Below are 18229 nucleotides of genomic sequence, written 5' to 3'. Positions count from 1 at the left end.
ATCAAATATTGTGAAAGTAAATTAAAAGCAGCATTGATGTCTTGTAATTTTGTGTGGAATGTTCTCTCTTTTACTGTGCCACTGAATATCGTTTTATGAAGATAAAGGACTTCACAAAGATTACGGGCAGCTCAGACTTTGTTTCAAGTGCAAATACCACACCTTGATCATGCTGAATAGCCCTTGTATGGGGGCAGCTCTGCTGAAGTTCCGGGGAACTGCTCAGGCAATTCCTGGCTTGGTTTCTCGTTTGCAACCTTATTATAAGGGCCTAGATTGTTGTAGGCCACTGGAACCTTATCTCCTGCCATAGTGTTTTAGGTAAAATCGTGAAAATGAAGCAGATCTTGCCTCCGAAGTCGTATAGATGAGGATACTTGGAAAATTATCCTCTTTAAGTAGAAACCCCAAATCACAGAACCTGCTGTGACTGTGCCCATGCTGAAAGTCCCTTTTCTTGCCCAGTTAGCCCATTTTTTGCTCATTTAGTGTTTAGGACAAAAGGGAATTGGCTTTCCTAAGGTAGGAAAGGGCCTAAAGACCAAGGAAAACCTGTTTAATTAAAGTCTGCTTGTTGAACAAACTCAGATTTAAATGGTAAGCGCCTGTTTTTATTACTTGGGGAAGAATTTAAAGGTGCTGATTCATAGCATTGGAAATACTATTTCATTGGTTTTTAGGTTTTTGACGAGGGGGAGGGGAAAGAAGGTGGCAGAGAGGTCTAATCCAAAGGCAAGAGGCCCAGTTGAACCACATGCAAAGATGTTTTCTTTTCATTTTTTAAACGCAGTAGCTTTAGCTGCAGGTTGAAAGTTTTGTGTGCCCCTCCTCAATCTTTGCATGGTGCCATGTGCCTTGTGATTGCTTTGATGCCAAGCCTTTCCTCCTTTCCCTCACTGAGGTTCTTGCCCCTCCATTCAGACTCTCACTTTCCTGCTTTTAGCAGCTTTAGGATCCAGGACTAAACCACGGGTTTCTTTCCTGGCTATTTTTGTCTGTGTTTGTAGTTGATGCTGTTGAAGATGAGCCTGACTGCAGTGCTGGGCAGTTGAACTCTCTCTAATAAACTAGGCAAGGTTGTGCCACAACCACTTTAATTGACAGTACAACTAGCAAATGATTCTGTTGGCTCTTTTTCCTTTCTTTAGGTGGGTTAAACACAACCTCATGCTGGGTCTCACATACAACATATTTGTTCCTGTTTTCCTCTCCTGCTGCTGTTTCACTGCAGAGTGCTGTGGGCTAATAGTATCTGACGGGGCTACTTCCTATTGCTGAAAAATGTTTAATTTTGCTACCTTGCTTTCTCTTTTTCCTAGTTTCTCTCATTTTCATCTTTCAGATCCAGTCCCTTTGAGAAATCAGATAGTATGAAATATGAAAATTGCTTGGGTAGTAATTGGAGAAACGGTGAGACCTATGAAGCCCAGTGGAGATAACGCTTACATCTACTTATTCACATTATTTAATTTTTAATGGCAAATTTAATTAATGAAGCACAGGTCTTGTGGTTTCATGTGTGAATAAGTAACAGCAGGGAGCTGAAAGTCATGAGGTCTGTTTACAGGCCAGAGAAAAAGGCATCACTAAAAGCTGAACTTTTCAATATAGGAAAGAGAAAAATGAATTTAATAGCGTAGAAATTTAACCATTATGTAACAAGTAAACAAAAACATTAATGATAATTTACTGGCAAAATGCATTTTGAAGTGGTTAGTCGTCCATTATTTCTCAGTTTAAATTTGTTTCCTAGGTCAAAGTTTGGAAAAGCAAAATCTGTTCTGTGGTTTTTTTTGGTATGTGACATAAATTCAGGCTCCAGAGATAAAGAGCTTAAATATAGCACCTTGAAGCCCAAGCTCTGAAAACCTGTATAAACCTTCCAATTAGCTGAGCTTCACACAACTTCAGAGATACAGGCAGCTGTTATCCCTCACTTGCAGATGGAAAATGGTGACTTGCCCAAGATTGCACAAGTGGCAGAACCACTAATAGAACTTGAGTTATATCTGTCCTTTCCTTTTTCCAGCCACTGAACAGTATGTGTCGTCTCATCATGCGCAGGACCACAGCTGCATTTATGGGAAAATAAATGAAGAAGGGCAAGAATAGTATTCTATATAAAATGACCAAATTTGGGGAGAGACGAGGTAGCAGCTAGAACTGGCCCTAAATGAATAGCTGTCCTCGCTTTCAATACCATTTTGTCAGGTTTTTTGATTGATTATTGCATATTTTCTGCTCTGCCTTTTCAGACTGAGAGCCTTGCAGATGAGCTTTGAGTGAGGCAATTGCCTATGGAGTCCAGAGGCTTTGCTTAAAGCAGCTTTGCCACTCGTTTAGTGACACAAGACCTTGTAGTGCAGTCAGTGGAGGTGTGCAGCCATTCCCTCCTGCTGTTCATGCTTGGGAGGCTCCTAAGTGCAGCCAAGGGGAGGAATTCATCCTCTGACTGAGGAGTTGTGAGCTAAAACTCTTTCTGTGCAAGTTCAGGAGAATTTAATGCAAACCTCTTAAGCCCTGCAGCAAGACACTCAAGACTCTGTTTGGCAGCGCCTTAACTGATATCTGATATGCCTCCCTGTGTTGTTAAAAGGGAAACAGGCTGCATAATTTTCTTTTAAAGAATAAGTAATGTAAGTAGAAGCACTGAAATGTAAAATGGATTTTCCAGTGCTAGCAGCCAATTTTGATACTTGCATGTCAGTAACTTACAGGATCCTTCACAGCAATTAATGAAAGAAGAGAACAAAACACTGCCGAGCACGAAATAACTCGGTGCTGGAAACACCTTGTTTTTGTGGTTGTGTGGAATAACCAAAGCTGCCGGTTGTTTGTTTGCAACCTTTTCCCTCTCTTTCCTTTCACAAAGTTGAAGCTTGGAATGGATGTGTTGTGGCTGTGATGCATTTTGCTGAAAATAAAATTGACTCTTAAGCATTTTTTTTTGTGTGTTCTTTGAACTGAATATGCTGTTTGTTGTTGGAAATCGTTATTAATTATAGAAGATACCTTTGTGATGGGATAGGATCTGAGATGCCTTTAATTTTTCGAGCTGAACATTCTATTCTTTGTTTCAGAATGCAGAGATCTACAAGCTGACATCCGAGCAGTACCAGGAGGCAGCCGCCAAGGCAGAGGAGTGGATAAAGTGAGGAGCCATTTTTGTTCTTTTCAGCAGTTCCAGTTGCATTTCATAATGCTTTGGGTGTAGCCTCTGGATATTCCCCTAAACAAAGTGTGAAGTTACCTCCTGTCATGTATTTAGAGGGCTGAGGAAGTATGAGCTACCATCTTCTCTTTCTGTGCCAAGCTCGACAGAGTTTAGTATGAAGTTATTAGATCTTGCAAGGAAGAATTAGGGGGAAGAAATGGACTTTGAAAATTAATATTAAATAGGAATATTCAATAGGATTTTCAGAATGGCAATGGAACATGTCTAATCTGTTTAAACTTTGACCCAGAGGATTTAACCTACACGTTACAGCATTGGGCAGGTGTGTGGGAGTAGGAAGAATGGCACCACTTCTAAAGCTTTCACTGTCCAGGGAAGAAAAACGTAAACAGTCTAAATCAGCCCTGGAAGTTTCAATCAAACTAGAGTTGTAATTATCATTAGTGCTTTCTTAGAATGTGTGCAGTGATTTTTCTGGCCTTTTCTATTGGCCTTGGCACAATTAGTGGACCTTTAATGTTGTCTTTTTGCCATGAGCATATTTAGTGTTAAATTCCGTTTTTGTATTTGCCAGTACTGTCAGTGCATGTGGAACAATAAGCTATATAACAGCTGTCCAAGAAAAAATATTTTCTATAATTCTTTAATATTAATGAGACTAAAGCAATTACACTGTGAAGAGCAGCACTCAGATCTCAGTTGGGTAAACAGTTGGCCAACATGCAGTAAACTGGAGCAGCAGCATATGTAGTCCGGTTGGGTCCAATCCAGACTGTACAATACTTAATTGCATAAATAGATAATATAGTAGTGATGAATATGTTAGTGAGATGTGCACTATATTGTGCTGTCTTTATTTAAAATTATGTTTGGCAGCCAAAGCATCACATAACCTGTTGTAATTTCACATTTTTGTTTGGACAGTCAAGCAATAAGTTGCTAAAGAAGCCAAAACAAGGCAGCTAACACATTGCCTGCATTTCCATGCTGTTTTCCATAGTAGAATTCTAAATTCTCTTTTAAAATAAAATTTAGAAAATTCATAGCACAGAAAATTCTGACAGTCTTTGATTAGTTCAATCTTTTCTTGGACTTGCTTCTGCAGATATGTGATCAGTTGTTGGAAGTATGTGTAGCGGGGATTTATCTTTGTGACTTGGTAAAGGAAGCAACTGAGACCTAGGATTATGTTCTTTACTTACTTTTACAGACTGTAACTAACCTATTTTTTATAGTAGTCTTAAGTTGGGTTCATGATGTTTTGGTTTCATTTGGTCTTTTCTGTTTCTTGTGGAGATGAAGATTGGTAATGTAGGAAACTCAGGAATGCAGCCATTTCTCATCAGGGTTAGTAGCTGAGACCAGCACAAATGCTAATGAATTCTTTTAAGATTCAGAGAATGTGTTTATGGTCTCTTAGGGGTTTCTTCCCCTTTTCTTTGAGCCTTTATCATTTGACAGTCCCTGGCTTCTGGCCTTACTGTACAGTGCTCTTCTATTTGATGGCAATATGAACTTGATTCATCAGAAAAGGGACAGATTCCTTGGGCTTCTTCTTTGAGCAAAAAGAGACACCTGCCCTAATGTGAATTTTTTGTGAGAAGAAAATGTGGCTGGGGTGTCTTGAAGGGCCAAATGGTGTGGCAGCAGTGAAACTGAGGGTGAAGGTGAACATCATACATTCTATTTCTTTACAGCAGAAGTTGCCAGCAGTAGCCGGGATTGCGCTGAGCTGGGCATTGGAGTGCACGGTCTGGGATTGATAATGCCCTTTGATAACTGTACATGCAGGAAGAATCATTGCTTTACCCCATCAGCCTGCAGTGTGTGTGTCTCTTAGAGCAGTATGCAGTGACCCTTTTCAGGATGTGTGCCTCACATGGGGGTCATGATAAGGGACAGGGTCAGGGAAGCTTCCTTCCTACATTGCCATCCATGCTCATTTGGTAGGACTTGCAGTCTGTGTGTTGTGAGGTTCTCTTGTTTGTCATTGTACATTCAAGTCTTTCTGCAGCCTGTTTATGGTAATAAATGACAAGACCCTGTGATTTCAGTGGAAGTTTTGCTCATCCTGTTTTGTGCCTTTGTAGTAGACATACAAGCAAAGTAGGTGTTAAGATAGGTTAGACTGATTTATGCAGATCTAATAGTTTGGTTGGCAGGAATAAACTGACACTCCAGCAAAATTACATGAACAGGAATATAGCCAAAGTATGAATGAAGTACAGGTCTGCCTGTTTCTAGTGCTGGACTACGACAGCTTCTTAAAGAAAGGAAACCAGGAGTGGCACTTTCTCCATCTGCAGAGGAGAGTCCATCTCCTTTGCACAGTGTCTCTTCCCTAGCTTTTATTATCCCTGTTTCACTGTAGAGACCTGGCATTTGTGCCTTGTGAGACCAATCTACCCTGTATTTGTTCTCTTCTGCTGTTGTGTATCAGTGGAGATGATGAAGGAGGATGGAAATAGGGCTGGGGCTGTTTCCACAGAGAGTACCCTGTTTTTCAGAGTCCATGTTGAAGCAAAGAGAAGAAACATCTGAAACAAACCCCCAGTGTTTTCTTGGCATTTAGTGACTTTTGTAATTCTTTTATCAACACTTACAACTCTGCACCAGTGGTCACGTGTTGCAAGGACCATGTCCTCTCCTTAGTGAGTGTCAAGCATTGCAGGATTTAGGAATATTGTACAAGCTTTCTACCAGTGACCCTTCACAGCATGCCTATGAGGTAGGCGAGTAAACCTTCCTATCTCCCTTTCTATAGAAACAGAAGTGAAGTACTTAGTGCTGAGCTTCCTATTAAATCACTGACACAGTCATTAGCTCTTGGTTTCCACTTCAAGACTCGATGCCTGCATGGCCTGACTTGTGCAATGGACCTTGTTCCTCATCTCTTCACCTGAACCCAGGCTACTCCCGTCTCCACATTTCTCCTACCGCAGTGTCTCCTTCTCCTTTGTTCTGGGCTCTGCCCAACCTGTTTTTTTCTCCCAGGAAGAAGATCCTAGCAACAAGATACCACTGAGCACAGCTTTCAGCACCTTAAGCAACTTGCCCTTGTTGCTTACATGCTGTGATGAATTGGACAGTTGCCACGGACATGTTGTCTCAATGATGTTGTTATAATTGGTGCATTATTATTTTTCTCTTTTGTTAACCAACAGAATTAAAGTCAGGGGACCTAGAACTTTTTTCTCCCTTCTTTCCCTGTTTAGCAAACTGTGCACATCAGTAACCACCCACAAAGGAAGCAGCGTGTAAATAAAAAGCCAGTGCTCCCTGCCCTTCCCTTCGTTCCACATCCTTTTCTCAGTGTTCATAGAGCCATGACTCAGACTGGGTTTAGAGAAGACAACTTGCTAATCCCCTCCCTGCTACAGAGAATAAAATGGCATTTCATTCCAAGCTCTATTAATGCGCTCGCTCCAGGGATAAAGCAGCACTCCCAAAAGGCAGTGGCCAAATTTTTTTTCTGTTGCGTTGCCTTTGTCTTCTTTTGAGTGTTACATTTAGATTAGCTTCTGAGGATTAAATGTTATTACAGTCCCTGAATCTGTTAAGGGGAAGGAAAAAACCATCAGTAAAGAGGTTATGGCTTAGTGCAGCACTCCAGATTTATCCCCAGAACGCTGTTTTCTTAAAAAAAAATTATTTCTTTTCCTTTGGGAAGGTTGTCTTATCACTTTTTTTTTTATTATTTTTGTAGTTGTTAATTTTGGATGCAAGAATTGGCCTGGGTGGGGGTGTGTCTCTGAAAGGTAAAGCTGCAGGAATGGGGTGAGGGGATTAGGAAGCTGTTAAAAGATAAAATTGTTCTGAAGCTGAGTTTCCCTCTGAGATCTCCTTATAGTTTGCAGAAGTGTTTCTGAAGCTGCTTGCTGATGACTGTGTTGCTTTGCATGTTGTGCTGAGAGGACTGCATAAAGAATGTTGGTATCTTATCCTGATGGAGATCAGCCTTGAATCCAAGGCAGCTTTCCAATGGAGAAACTGCCAAAGAGATTTACTCCATATGGGACTTACTATCTAAGAGTTTCATTTGATGGTCCTAAGATCTTTAAACTTAATGGGCATGAGTATTTAAGGTGATTATGTTAGAGAAACCAGTAAGTAGTAAGTATCCTCCTGGGCTGAACTGTGGAGTAGAAAATCACACAGACTCAGTGAGGGTAGGGGAAGAAAGTTCATAGTTGGATCATCTGCTGGGAGCAGGGAATTTATGGCTTGCTTTCAGTACTCATGGAAATGAAGGGTTTATTGAATTGCACAAGATTTTGAGGTTGATGGCCTCTTAGTTAGAATGGCAACACTAACTGGGACCTAAAGTTAGAGAAACTAACTTTTTGTTTATGTAGATCTGGAAAGTTTATAAAATAATTACATGGTGATACTTGAGTTTGTTAATCTTGAAATCTACCATGAGGCCTTGGGTATTTCAACAAAAGACTGTGCCCAGGAGTTATATGGACAGTTGTAAAGCCCAAGGAGAAGGGTAAAGACATCATAGTTTTCAAACAAAATTGCTCTGGGATTTCTCCTACCATTAGATTAGATAAATGATTAATTTAGTGTTGAAATTCAGAGCCTTTGCAATAGGGATTTAAGAGTTTTAGGAAATGAGAGACTGATTATTGCTGGAAGCTCATCCAGAGCCTTATCTCAAGATAGTGCTTTTGTGCCCTGCAATGATGTTACCTTCACCAAAATTATTTGGCTCCATCCCAGTCCTATTCTTCCCTTAGTGCTTGGTTTGTCTTGTTCCTTCTTCTGTCTGCACTGAGTCTGTTCCATAATCTTTAAACAAAGAGATGAGTTATTAGTAAAAGCTTTTCTGTTTCTCACCTTTATAAAGTTGCTCTTAGTAGGAAATTGGAATATTGCTGCAAGAGATTATAATGCATGAGTTTCCTCAAAGGTATTTCAAAAGAGGGTAAAAGTATATGGGTGAATTTAAACTTTGTCTCATTTTACATGGTGTGCATTTTACTGGAAGAAAAAGTTTCTGATCGTTTTCAATTCTGCTTCACAAAGTTTTTCACTCGTTACCTTAGCATGTAAACATTTTCCTTGTGAATTCTCGAAGGCCTATTGTTAAGCATCTGATTACATGAGTGCATTGATTTCCTAGCAAGGTATATTCTCCTACTGGTTTAGGAATATGATATGTGGTAATAGAAGTTGAATGTGTGCAATGGATTTGGGTGAATGTTCCAGTTGGACCAGATTATTCTTTTTTGAGCCAAATTTTAAATCTTGAGAATTTATTAGATTGTATACTTTATTCAAGCTGTTAAATCTTTTTTCTGAAGTTCAGTTACTAAGATTCTGCTTCTAAATAGGATTTTCATTTTGCCCAGTTAGTAAAATGATGTTCTAATCTAGTGTTCACAGTATTGTCTTTCTTCTCATGCATGATGAGACATGACTAATAAAATGAGTCCAATGAACTGAAATTGCAATTCTGTTAACGCTGAAAAACTGGTGTCTCTTCAAAACTGCAGGAGCATTTTTTCAACGGTATGTTGGTAGAACTTGGGCATTTATAGAATAAGACCTGAATAGTAAAAACTGGAATAGCAAAGGAAGAGGTGCCAAAGACTCCATGTATTCTGTTAAGGATGTTTCTCTTGCTATTGATTTTTACATGGAAAGCACTTGTTTTCTGTAGTAATGTTGCTTTTATAAAGCCCTTAGATCAGGGTTTGTTGGCAGGCCAAATTCAGATTGTTTTCAAAAGCATGGATATTTGTGCAGCTGTTAAAACAAACCTCAGACATACTTTGTGCATCAGAGGACATGAAATATTTCGACTCAGAGTTCTTTATCGTGGAGAATGCAGTGAAAATAAAAGCAGATCTTTGCCCTCAGATTGGGAATTGCATATTCCAATGTGTACCATGGTGGAAGCAAGGTTTCTCCAGGTTTCATGGTATTTTATTGTGTATTTACATGTAACGAGAGATCCACACCAAAATCCAGAACTTCTTGTACCTTTGGACTCCTTTCCACTTGGCTTTAGTTGGGCAAGGTATCATGAATATTAATTAATGACCCAACTTACCCTATTTCTGTTGTGTTTTCTTCCCTCTGTCTTCAGTCTGTGTGTTGTATAGTGTGCTGGTGGTAATGGCATGGGGTTGACTTGAAAAGAACTGAGGATAAAGTTGTCTGGGGAAGCTTTCCAAGAAGAGTGGTGAATTAAAGATGTCAGAAGCAATAATGCCTGAGAAACCACTTGTTACCAGTGAATTAATGACTTGTTTGCTAATTAGCAGCCTAAGGCAAAGTTGAGGTAACACTCTAACAATCTGGTCATTAATTCAGTAGCAACTGATTTCAAGGGCAATGTTGCTATTTTGAACAGTAATTGTATTCCTGATTCTGGATTATACATGCTGTGTCCTTACTGTTGAGTCAGAGTCTCCTCCTGAAGAGATGGAAGGATGATAGAAGACACCAAAGGCAAGTACCAGTGGGGAAAATTTGGGGAAATAGTTTGTTATGTAGGTCAGAGATTCTGAATTTCTGTCTTCTGAGAAATAAGGACTTTGGCAGAACAGCTGTGGCACCTTCCATCGTGGTGATCCATCTGCACAGAGGAAGTTGGTGGTGTTTGATGTTGAGCTGATGAGAGACTGAAGTCCTTTTCTCTCTTATAAAGGGAGAGAAAAAACCCATCTCTGCCATTGTATCAGGCTTTGACTTGATTTTATTATTTCTTTGGTGTGATTCTGATAGTTCATGAAGTTACTCTGATAAAATAGGTTATGGAGTACTCAACCTATTGTGAAAGAACCTTTCTGGGTTTGGCTCTTTCTGTACTTTTATTTTTTTTGTTAGTCCTGGAAGTGTCTCTTGCTTGCACATCTGGGACATACACATACCATACCAACTACAGCTATAACTAATTTGACCCAAAACCCTGGCATTTGGAAGGCAGGAGCTCCTTGTTCAGGGATGAACATTATTTCTTTGGAGAGAATGAGTCAGTGTTGTGCTGCCTGTGAGTGGCACCAACAGCACGATGAGGCAGCCTCTGAAGGCATGGACTCACTTCACCTGAGACGTTTCATGTGCTCATCTCCAAACTTAAAACCATGTCATCTGAATTATTTTCTATAAGGATGCTTTCAATTTTCTGAGGACTTCTTGAAATTACAGTATATAAAAACAAACAAACAAAAAGAATTCCAACCTCCCCCTGCAAATAAAGACTCTGTGTGTGTGCTCTTTGAAAGCACCATTATTGATGTTCTCTGAGGGATGAGTAGCTTCTTAATGGGGATCTTTGCTGAGTCAGTGCTCAGCAAATTGCTCAGCACGGTAAAAAGGGGCACTGTGGTTTTGAAGATTAGAGCATATGGGTAGAAGCAAGGGGATTTTTTTAATAAGGTGAATGCTTAGCTTCAGATCCCACCTGAACTTTAACACTGGCAGCTTTATTCTCCTCTCAAAATTTGTTTTGATGTCTTTAGCAGGATATGCCACTCTGTCAGTGCAGAATATACTAATGGACTCATATTTCTGTCCATCACTGGTAGCCCTTTGTGTAGCATGGAGTAAACTGTGGGAACCTAATGCAGTGTTTAGTGGCATTTTGAAAAAAGTAACTGCAGTTCAAATGAGTGGTCAGGGTTTTCTTTTAAAAAGAACATTTTGTTAGCAGTCTGACATCATTACGAGATCATCTCACATAGGAGAAATTTACTGAACCTGCTGTCCCTTATGTCTTGTGGTTATATGAAATCAGCATATCACATCTTCAATTACTTTCTTTAGAATACTTTTTGGGAAGGAGTTTAATAGACCAACAGTTCCCCAGCTAACTCCCAGACCTTTTAGCCCTGCCACAACCCATATATTCCTAGGGCCTGTGCTACATACCTTCTGTAGGCTGCAGGCCTTCCCTTTCTAACCTGAGATCTTAACCAGTTTTTAGATGATGTTTTTTATCTGAAGAAAGAAAATCCCTATTCGGGTCACTTGTTGGGCTGTGTGTTGTTTTCAGATTCAGTTATTGCTTGCTATATTGCTTTTCTGCCTTGTGGGAGCTGAGCCAGCTTCCTTTCTGAATCAGAGAACTCCTTCCAGCAAGAAGATTCTGACTCATTCCTGCTTGGCTTCCAGAGACCGTTTTGCTGCTAACTTTAGGTTCTTCATCTTTGCTAGTCAACTTTTAGTAGCTTGGCATCTTTGGGAAAAAAATGGTACATGGCTTTGTGGGCAGGAGATCCAGTTCTGTTAACTTCTGTATCTCTTGGCAAGTGAAGGAAGAGGCAGTAGTTTTCCTTACATCTTCCAAACTGGCAGTTTCTCATAACTCAGTATTCTACCATCATAATCAGTAAAGAATTTACATCCAAATGTACATTGGAATTACCCACTTGTGGGGAAAAGTCTCTCATTATTCCAAACCACTTGCCATCTGCCATGTAGAATGCTAATAGGGTTGATTAGTTATTGCATTTGCAGGTTCAGTAGGATAAGGACCACTTAATTTTATGTGGTTCGGTACAGGTTTTTTGCATGTTGCTACCCTTCTACCCCCCTGGAGACCCCACAGCCCACCACCTCACCCCCAGTGCCTGCAGTGTATGGGGTGCTAAGGAAACCAGTTAAATTTGTTTGAAACTGCACTTGGCAAAACACAAGAAGTATAAGTCAAATTCTTGTAGCGTGACCCATTGGTCAAATGGGAAATGACCACTTGTGTGTGAGGAGAGGAGAGTTTGTTATGCATTGGCTTAAGTAAGATGGAGAGCTGAAACCAGCACTGGATGGGTCACACGATCTCTTTGCATGAAATGGAGAAGTTGTCGTTGATTTCCAAAATTGGTGGTTGTTACAGAAAACTGCTGGATTTTAGTCATTTTTCATGACAATCTGTATGGTTTGGAGTTTGGATTTTTCTGGGGTTTTTTTGTTTGTGGTTAGGGCAGGCTGTTTTTGCTGAATGCAGTGACACAGCAAGTGGCTGGCACTTGAGATTTGGACATTTGTGTTGACTTTTGTTCTCAGTGATAGAATGTAATTACTTACACAGAAGAAGATTTCAGAATAGCATCTGTGTATCCGTGTTTGGAAGGAAAGGAGGAGGTATCTGTCCTGGGAAGGACAAGGGTGCAGTGAGTGTGTGAACTGCAGTGGGGAATTGGGTGGCAGCTTCAAACAAGCTGTCAAAACAGGAGTGGAGATTGGGAAGTACTTGAGTGACAAATTTTGTAGGCTCACAGAGTCACCCTGAAACTCACAGTACTTTAAAATATGCATTCATTAGGCACTTCCATGAACAAGGGACAGAAGAAAAGATTCGGGTGACCTGTTTTTGAAATGCAGCTGTCAAGAGGGAGAAAGAGAGAGGGGAAATACTGCAGGTGTGCAGGACTGTGATGCTGACAGTGTGACAAGGCATATGGGAAGGATTTAGAAAGACAGGAATACAATGGCTTCAGTTGAAATTTTGGAGGTAGTGGTCCTATTCTTGTGAAAATTGTTATGAGGTTTCACCTTTTCTTTTGGTCTGCCTCCTCTTGCTCTAGACAGTATGTTACTTCTATGAGCCTTTTATTCCACTCAGATCAGTGGCAAAGCTTGATGAGCAGTGTTATGAATACTTGAGGCTGATCAGAAATATTTTCTTTCTGATCACATTAGTTTAGCCTCATGAGACATGCAGTTTGTTTACACTGTGCTAGGTTATGTAGCTTAAACATTACTGATTTTTTTTGTAGATGTTTGAATAATCTATTAAGCTTCTTCCATCCTTATTTCTCTTGCCAAACGGTTGCAACATGACTCTTCCCTCTTCCATTCAAGCCACATTATCAAGCTGACATGCAGGATCAGGGAATCCCGTAGGTTGTAGTGAGGCCACAGTGTTTGCTTTGTGATAGTGCAGCATCCTGCAGCCTATGCTGAAAGTTAGCTTGCCTGGCTGTTTGTTCTGTACTGATGAGTTTGTTATATCTGAATGAAATGCTTCAATTGTGTTTAATTTTCTGCTGTAAATGTCAAGGATGCAATAATGAGAGAGAATGAAACCTTTCTATGTGCTGTGTATTGTGACTGTCTGGAGTTATTTTTCTGACATGTTAGAGAAGCCATCAGAGCCAACTGTTACCCAAGGGAGGATGCAGTTTTACAGGTCAGTTAACCACTTATTGGGTTTTATATATGTACAGTGCAGCATGGCAGCACACCACATTTATGTGACCAAAGCATCACTGAGCTTAGTCTGAAGTGTGTGTAATGGACCCTGGATGTATAAACGTACCCACCAACTATATGACACGTCTCTGATTCCTTCCCAACACGCAGAAAGTGCTGCTGTGTGCCCCGGGTTTTGCTCACAGTGCTGCCCATGTACCTCATTGCTGATCTCTGGGCCTGTCTGCACTGTAGTAACAGTGGTGACTAATGTGGTTTGCTCAAGTTAGCTCTGACACTGGTCTTAGTAATAATGCAGCAGAAAGCTAATCCAGTCTTTGGATTTGATAGCCCACAGGAAATTCCAGGTTTCTGCCCCATTTAGGCTGCTGCTTGCAACTGTGTACTGGAACCAGCTAATAAGTTGGCTTATATGAGGGACCCTGCATGTCTTTGCTTTTTCTGAGCAGAGGTATCAAACTGTCCAGTTTTAGATATCATGAGTCTCTATCTCAGGTTTTTTCTCACCTTAAATGGTTTCCCAGAGTAAAATGTGAAAAAGAAGATCCTACTCTTAACTCCATCTGGAATTGCTCTTCTCCCCAGTAAAGCCAAGTGACGGTGTGTTACTGTGGAGTTACTGATTTTGCACTAGTCTAAAAAGCTGCCAAGTCCTAAAGCCATTAGGGTTGTATCTCTGCTTGGCTAGTCCGATTTTTCAGCTGGGTGAAAGGACCAGCAAATATATAGACATCTTCCAGCTTTCTCTTGCTTTCCAATACTGAGTCCATAATTCTTCCCAAAAGAGAACCTGTCAGCAGCAACTAACTAGTAGCCATTGTGCTGTGTTTGAAACCTTCTGTCTGTGGGTCTGTATCCTGATGATATGCCCTTAATCGCTTTTTGCAATGAGTTTGGGTGTTTGTCTTTGGAAGCTGTGTTGCTTCTTGATTAATGGATGGACATTTAGACCAGCACTTTTCCTACTAGCACGGTGCTTATGATGGAAATTGTCAAAGAACCTTGCTTTAACCTCCCAGATGCTTAGGACTTCTTCATGGGGTTTATATCCGTGTAGGAATGAATTTGCCAAGACAAATGAATGCAGTTATTGACTGAAGCAGCTGTTACCTGCCGCTATTGAACAGTTAGGAGAGGGTTAAGAAGAAAACCTCTTCTGAGCCACTAGATTGGCCCTGACTAAGATGAATGTCTAATTCACTCCCAGCGTCCTTACTGCTGCCAGTAATAAAAAGCTTGCTTCACATATTCACCCCACTGCAGACGTTTCTCTTAAATTAAATATCAAGAGGACATATAATAGCACGATTCCACGCCAAGCCAATATTATCAGATTGATGTCAGCAGTGATAATAGAAGAAGGATAAGTTGATGAGATTTCATTTATTAAATAAAGTAAAGGGAATACGCAGTGATAGAGAGGATTTGGTAACTCTCGGTGTCAAAATGCAGCAAGATCGTGCTCGTTCTGTCTTACCTCGAGGGATAGCGGAGAGAAGGATGCCCTTTGTTTAATTTTAAGGAAACCTCTCTCTTCTTTTCCAGACAAAGACCTGATTTAAATCCCTCCATGGGAGGGGGAGAGGAAGTTCTGAATTTCATAGATTTCATGTGTATGTAGCATTGAACAGTGGTGAGGCAAAGGTTTCTTTCCTCTCTGTGATGGGGGAGGCACTGCTAATGAGTTTCATTTCTAGTGTCATCTTTTTCTGACCTGTCATCCTTTCTCCTTTCCTCCTCCTTTAAACAGATGAGAGTGTGTCTTTTTGGTTTAATCTTTCATATTCTGTATGTCCTGCATTTATTTATTTCCATGGTATTGTCAGAGCTCTTCTCCCAGACTTCCCTGTCTGCAGATATTGCCCCTCCCAGCCCAGCCTTTCTCTCTTGCCTTTTTTCTAGCTGGTGTCAACGAGCCTCTTGGACCTGTTGTAGTGGTAGCAGTCAAACCTGTTTTATTCTAGACAGAAGCTAATTGTCTGCCTCATTTGGTGGTGGCATATTATGCTTAAAACTGTGACCCACTTTAGATGATAGGTCAAAGCATACAAGTCTTTTGCTCTTCTTGTGTACAAACCTTATCTCTTCCTCGCCATTTTCCTTCAAAAATAATAAAACCTCTCAAACAATGACATATCAACAGCAGTGTGGTGGAATGTCCAGAAGATGAATTTAGAATTTCTAAGGATTGGTTAGTGCCAACAACCTTGAGCTGGGCTGAGGGTGAAGGGAGACAGTGGACTAAGGTCCAGTTCCTTTAGAAGTCAATATGTCATTGCACTCAGTAGAGGTATTGCTGGTTGGACACTGCTGGTTTAATTCTTTTTTCTTTCAGTTCGAGTAAAGCCAGACAGAGACCTGTAAGGTGCAGCTGGGGTTTGTGTATAGGGCTGCACTTTCCCCTGTGTGGAAATGTCACAACCTGAAGTTAAGAGACTTGAAGTGAGCAGGAGGGTGGCATCCCCGTGAGTCAGACAGAGCAGGAGTTGTGACTGCTGTGCCAGGAGGAAAGCACCTCGAACAACTGTTTACCAGAGCAGTTCAGATACCCCTTTCCAGTCCAGACGGGTACCAGAACTAGTCTGCTGGACATGAGTAACTTGTGTACTCCCAGGCTCTGCAGTAACTTGCACTGATAATTACCTTAACCAACTTCGCAATTGGTTGGTTACTTTCTCTACACCTGTTTTGAGAAACTGGTGCAATTGATGCATAGCCACAGTTTGAGGTCTTATTTTTAAGAAATAAAGGAGAATGTTCTTGCTATGATTTTGGGTACGTGGTAGCAAGTAAATCCTCCCTGCATTGTGGGAAGTGACATGTATGAATGCTGATTTAGGTTCTCTCTGGGCAATGCCTGTCCATGCTGATTGATCCCTTGCGTCTGGCAGCTTTAGGCAACACTCTGTGGCTTCTTACTCACCAGTGTGGCTTGTAAATAGCCCTGTGGGCTGAGCACCAAGGGGTCTCCTAAAGAAGAGGGCCATGGACTTTGCAGTACTGTCCTAACTTCATATTTACTCTAGGCAGTGAAGACTGATGCCATAGGAGGGACAGTGAAGGAACAGATCAAAAGCAAGGCACAATTCCTAAATCTCTCCCTGCTGACAAGGGCAACCCCAAGCATATTTCTAGATATTTCTGAGATGTTTGTACCATGTTGTTCAGTTCAGATGAATACAGGCTGGTTTGTGGTGTGCTGTACCTTTTTTGCTCCTCCAGGTCTCTGTATGAAAATTGCAAAATGCCCTTCAGTTTAACATCGCCGAGTTTAGAAAACCTAATTTTAAAAGTCTTAACTTTTTCAATGAATTGAGGGATTTGGTGGTATTTCCTGACCTGGTATTGTTTGGTATCGTTTCCACAGTCTCACTGATTTGATTAGAGAGATATTAAAGTTAGTGACAAAGCAAAATGCCAACATTATGAGTTTCTGAAGCTCTCTCTGGGTTCTTTTCTATCCTAAAATTTGAAGATTTTTTTTTTTAGAATATGGATTTCAGAGGTTTTAAAGGTGATTTGCTATATAACATAGAAATTAGAAATGCACGCTAGCCTCTAGGGACCATGCATGGAATAAGTTTCTTTTAAAACTGCAAGATTGTTGAAGAGGTGGAAGTCTGTACAGTATCTTTGGTGGTTTCTGATCCAAATCTCAGTGTTGTAGAGTGTGGCTGTCATAATGTTACTGATAAATTCCTAGTCTGTCCATCTATGCTGGCAGTAAGACTGAGGACTGAAGAAGTATCAATTAGAGTATGTCTCAGCCAAACTGTTTTTAGAGGGCAACCAGGTTGCTGATACAGAAAAGACAGAGTTGTTTTTCTTCTTTTTCTCCTTCTACTTGCTTTCCTGAGCACCTTACACAGATGTGCATGATTTGGAAACTCATATCTGAACTCTCTAAAAGCTTTTAGGAGATTTTGGTTTAACATTTCCCATTTCTTAGAAATCTGTTCCACCTGAGAGAATGTGACATGCCCAGGAACAGGTCATGTTTTCTCTCTGCCTCGCTGTGAATGAGTGCCTGTAGTTACTGTGGAAATGAATGCATCATAGCATGGCATTAATGCCTGCCTGTAGCATCAAATGCTTTGGAAGGAATAGGTGCATTTGATATTTGGGCACAGGCCTCTAAGCACATTGGGGCAGAAAATGCAAGGAGTTAAACAGATTTATGGTTTAGGAGATGACATCTGAGGATTGCTACACCTAAGCATATGTTCTCTTATTCTCTGGTAAAACATACCATGGCAATTGTGCTGCAAATTCCTGCAATTTGTGTCTGCCTGTCTGTGCAACTGATGTCACTGTCGTTACTGTGTTTGTGCCATTGTTGCTGCTATTGTTTTACAACGACCTTCCCCTTTATTGGTGCTGTTGCTGATGATGTGCCATATGTACACATGCACATTAGAGTATAAGAACATCATCCTTAATTGTGCTTGGGTAGCTGTCAATGCCATTTACAGAGTAAATGTACTAATTGCTGCAGAAATACAAAGAAACAGATATCTGGTCTTGCTGTTATTCCGTTTTTTTTCTTCTAGTCGCTAGGAGGATTGTTCTGCTTCCAACTATGCTGGATTTTTTGAAGTGTTTAAATAGATGAGAATTCAATAAACTGAAGCACCTTATTCAACAAGTCTGTTCAGTTCCTTGTCAGACCGTTACAGATCTGGTACAGGCCCAGCCAGGATTCCTGAGCTTTGCCAGAAATTTCCGGTGTGAGTTGGGAAAATCATTGAAACTCTTGGATTTGATTTTTTTTTTTCCTCCTGACTGCAGAGGGAGAGAGATGTTTTATCTAAGGGTAAAGTGGCCTTCTACATCAACTTAAAGATTATGTTCCTTCTTTCTGCTAAGTACTTTGGATTTTTCAGCTGG

At 40.6% G+C, this 18229-nt stretch overlaps 1 protein-coding gene across 4 annotated transcripts in view; it reads left to right on the top strand.

The window, feature by feature from the left end:
• Positions 1-18229, top strand: part of CHCHD6 (coiled-coil-helix-coiled-coil-helix domain containing 6) — a 109622-nt gene that overhangs the window by 53570 nt on the left and 37823 nt on the right. For all 4 annotated transcript variants that reach the window (XM_008925295.3, XM_018068730.2, XM_018068729.2 and 1 more), the window contains one exon: positions 3081-3151. In XM_008925295.3, coding sequence (XP_008923543.1) covers positions 3081-3151 — 71 coding nt within the window. The remainder of the gene's footprint in view (positions 1-3080; positions 3152-18229) is intronic.

Source organism: Manacus vitellinus, unplaced genomic scaffold (assembly GCF_001715985.3).
Source record: "Manacus vitellinus isolate BGI_N305 unplaced genomic scaffold, ASM171598v3 scaffold_14_pilon, whole genome shotgun sequence".
NCBI lineage: Eukaryota > Metazoa > Chordata > Aves > Passeriformes > Pipridae > Manacus > Manacus vitellinus.
This window is presented reverse-complemented; position numbering and strand designations above follow the sequence as displayed.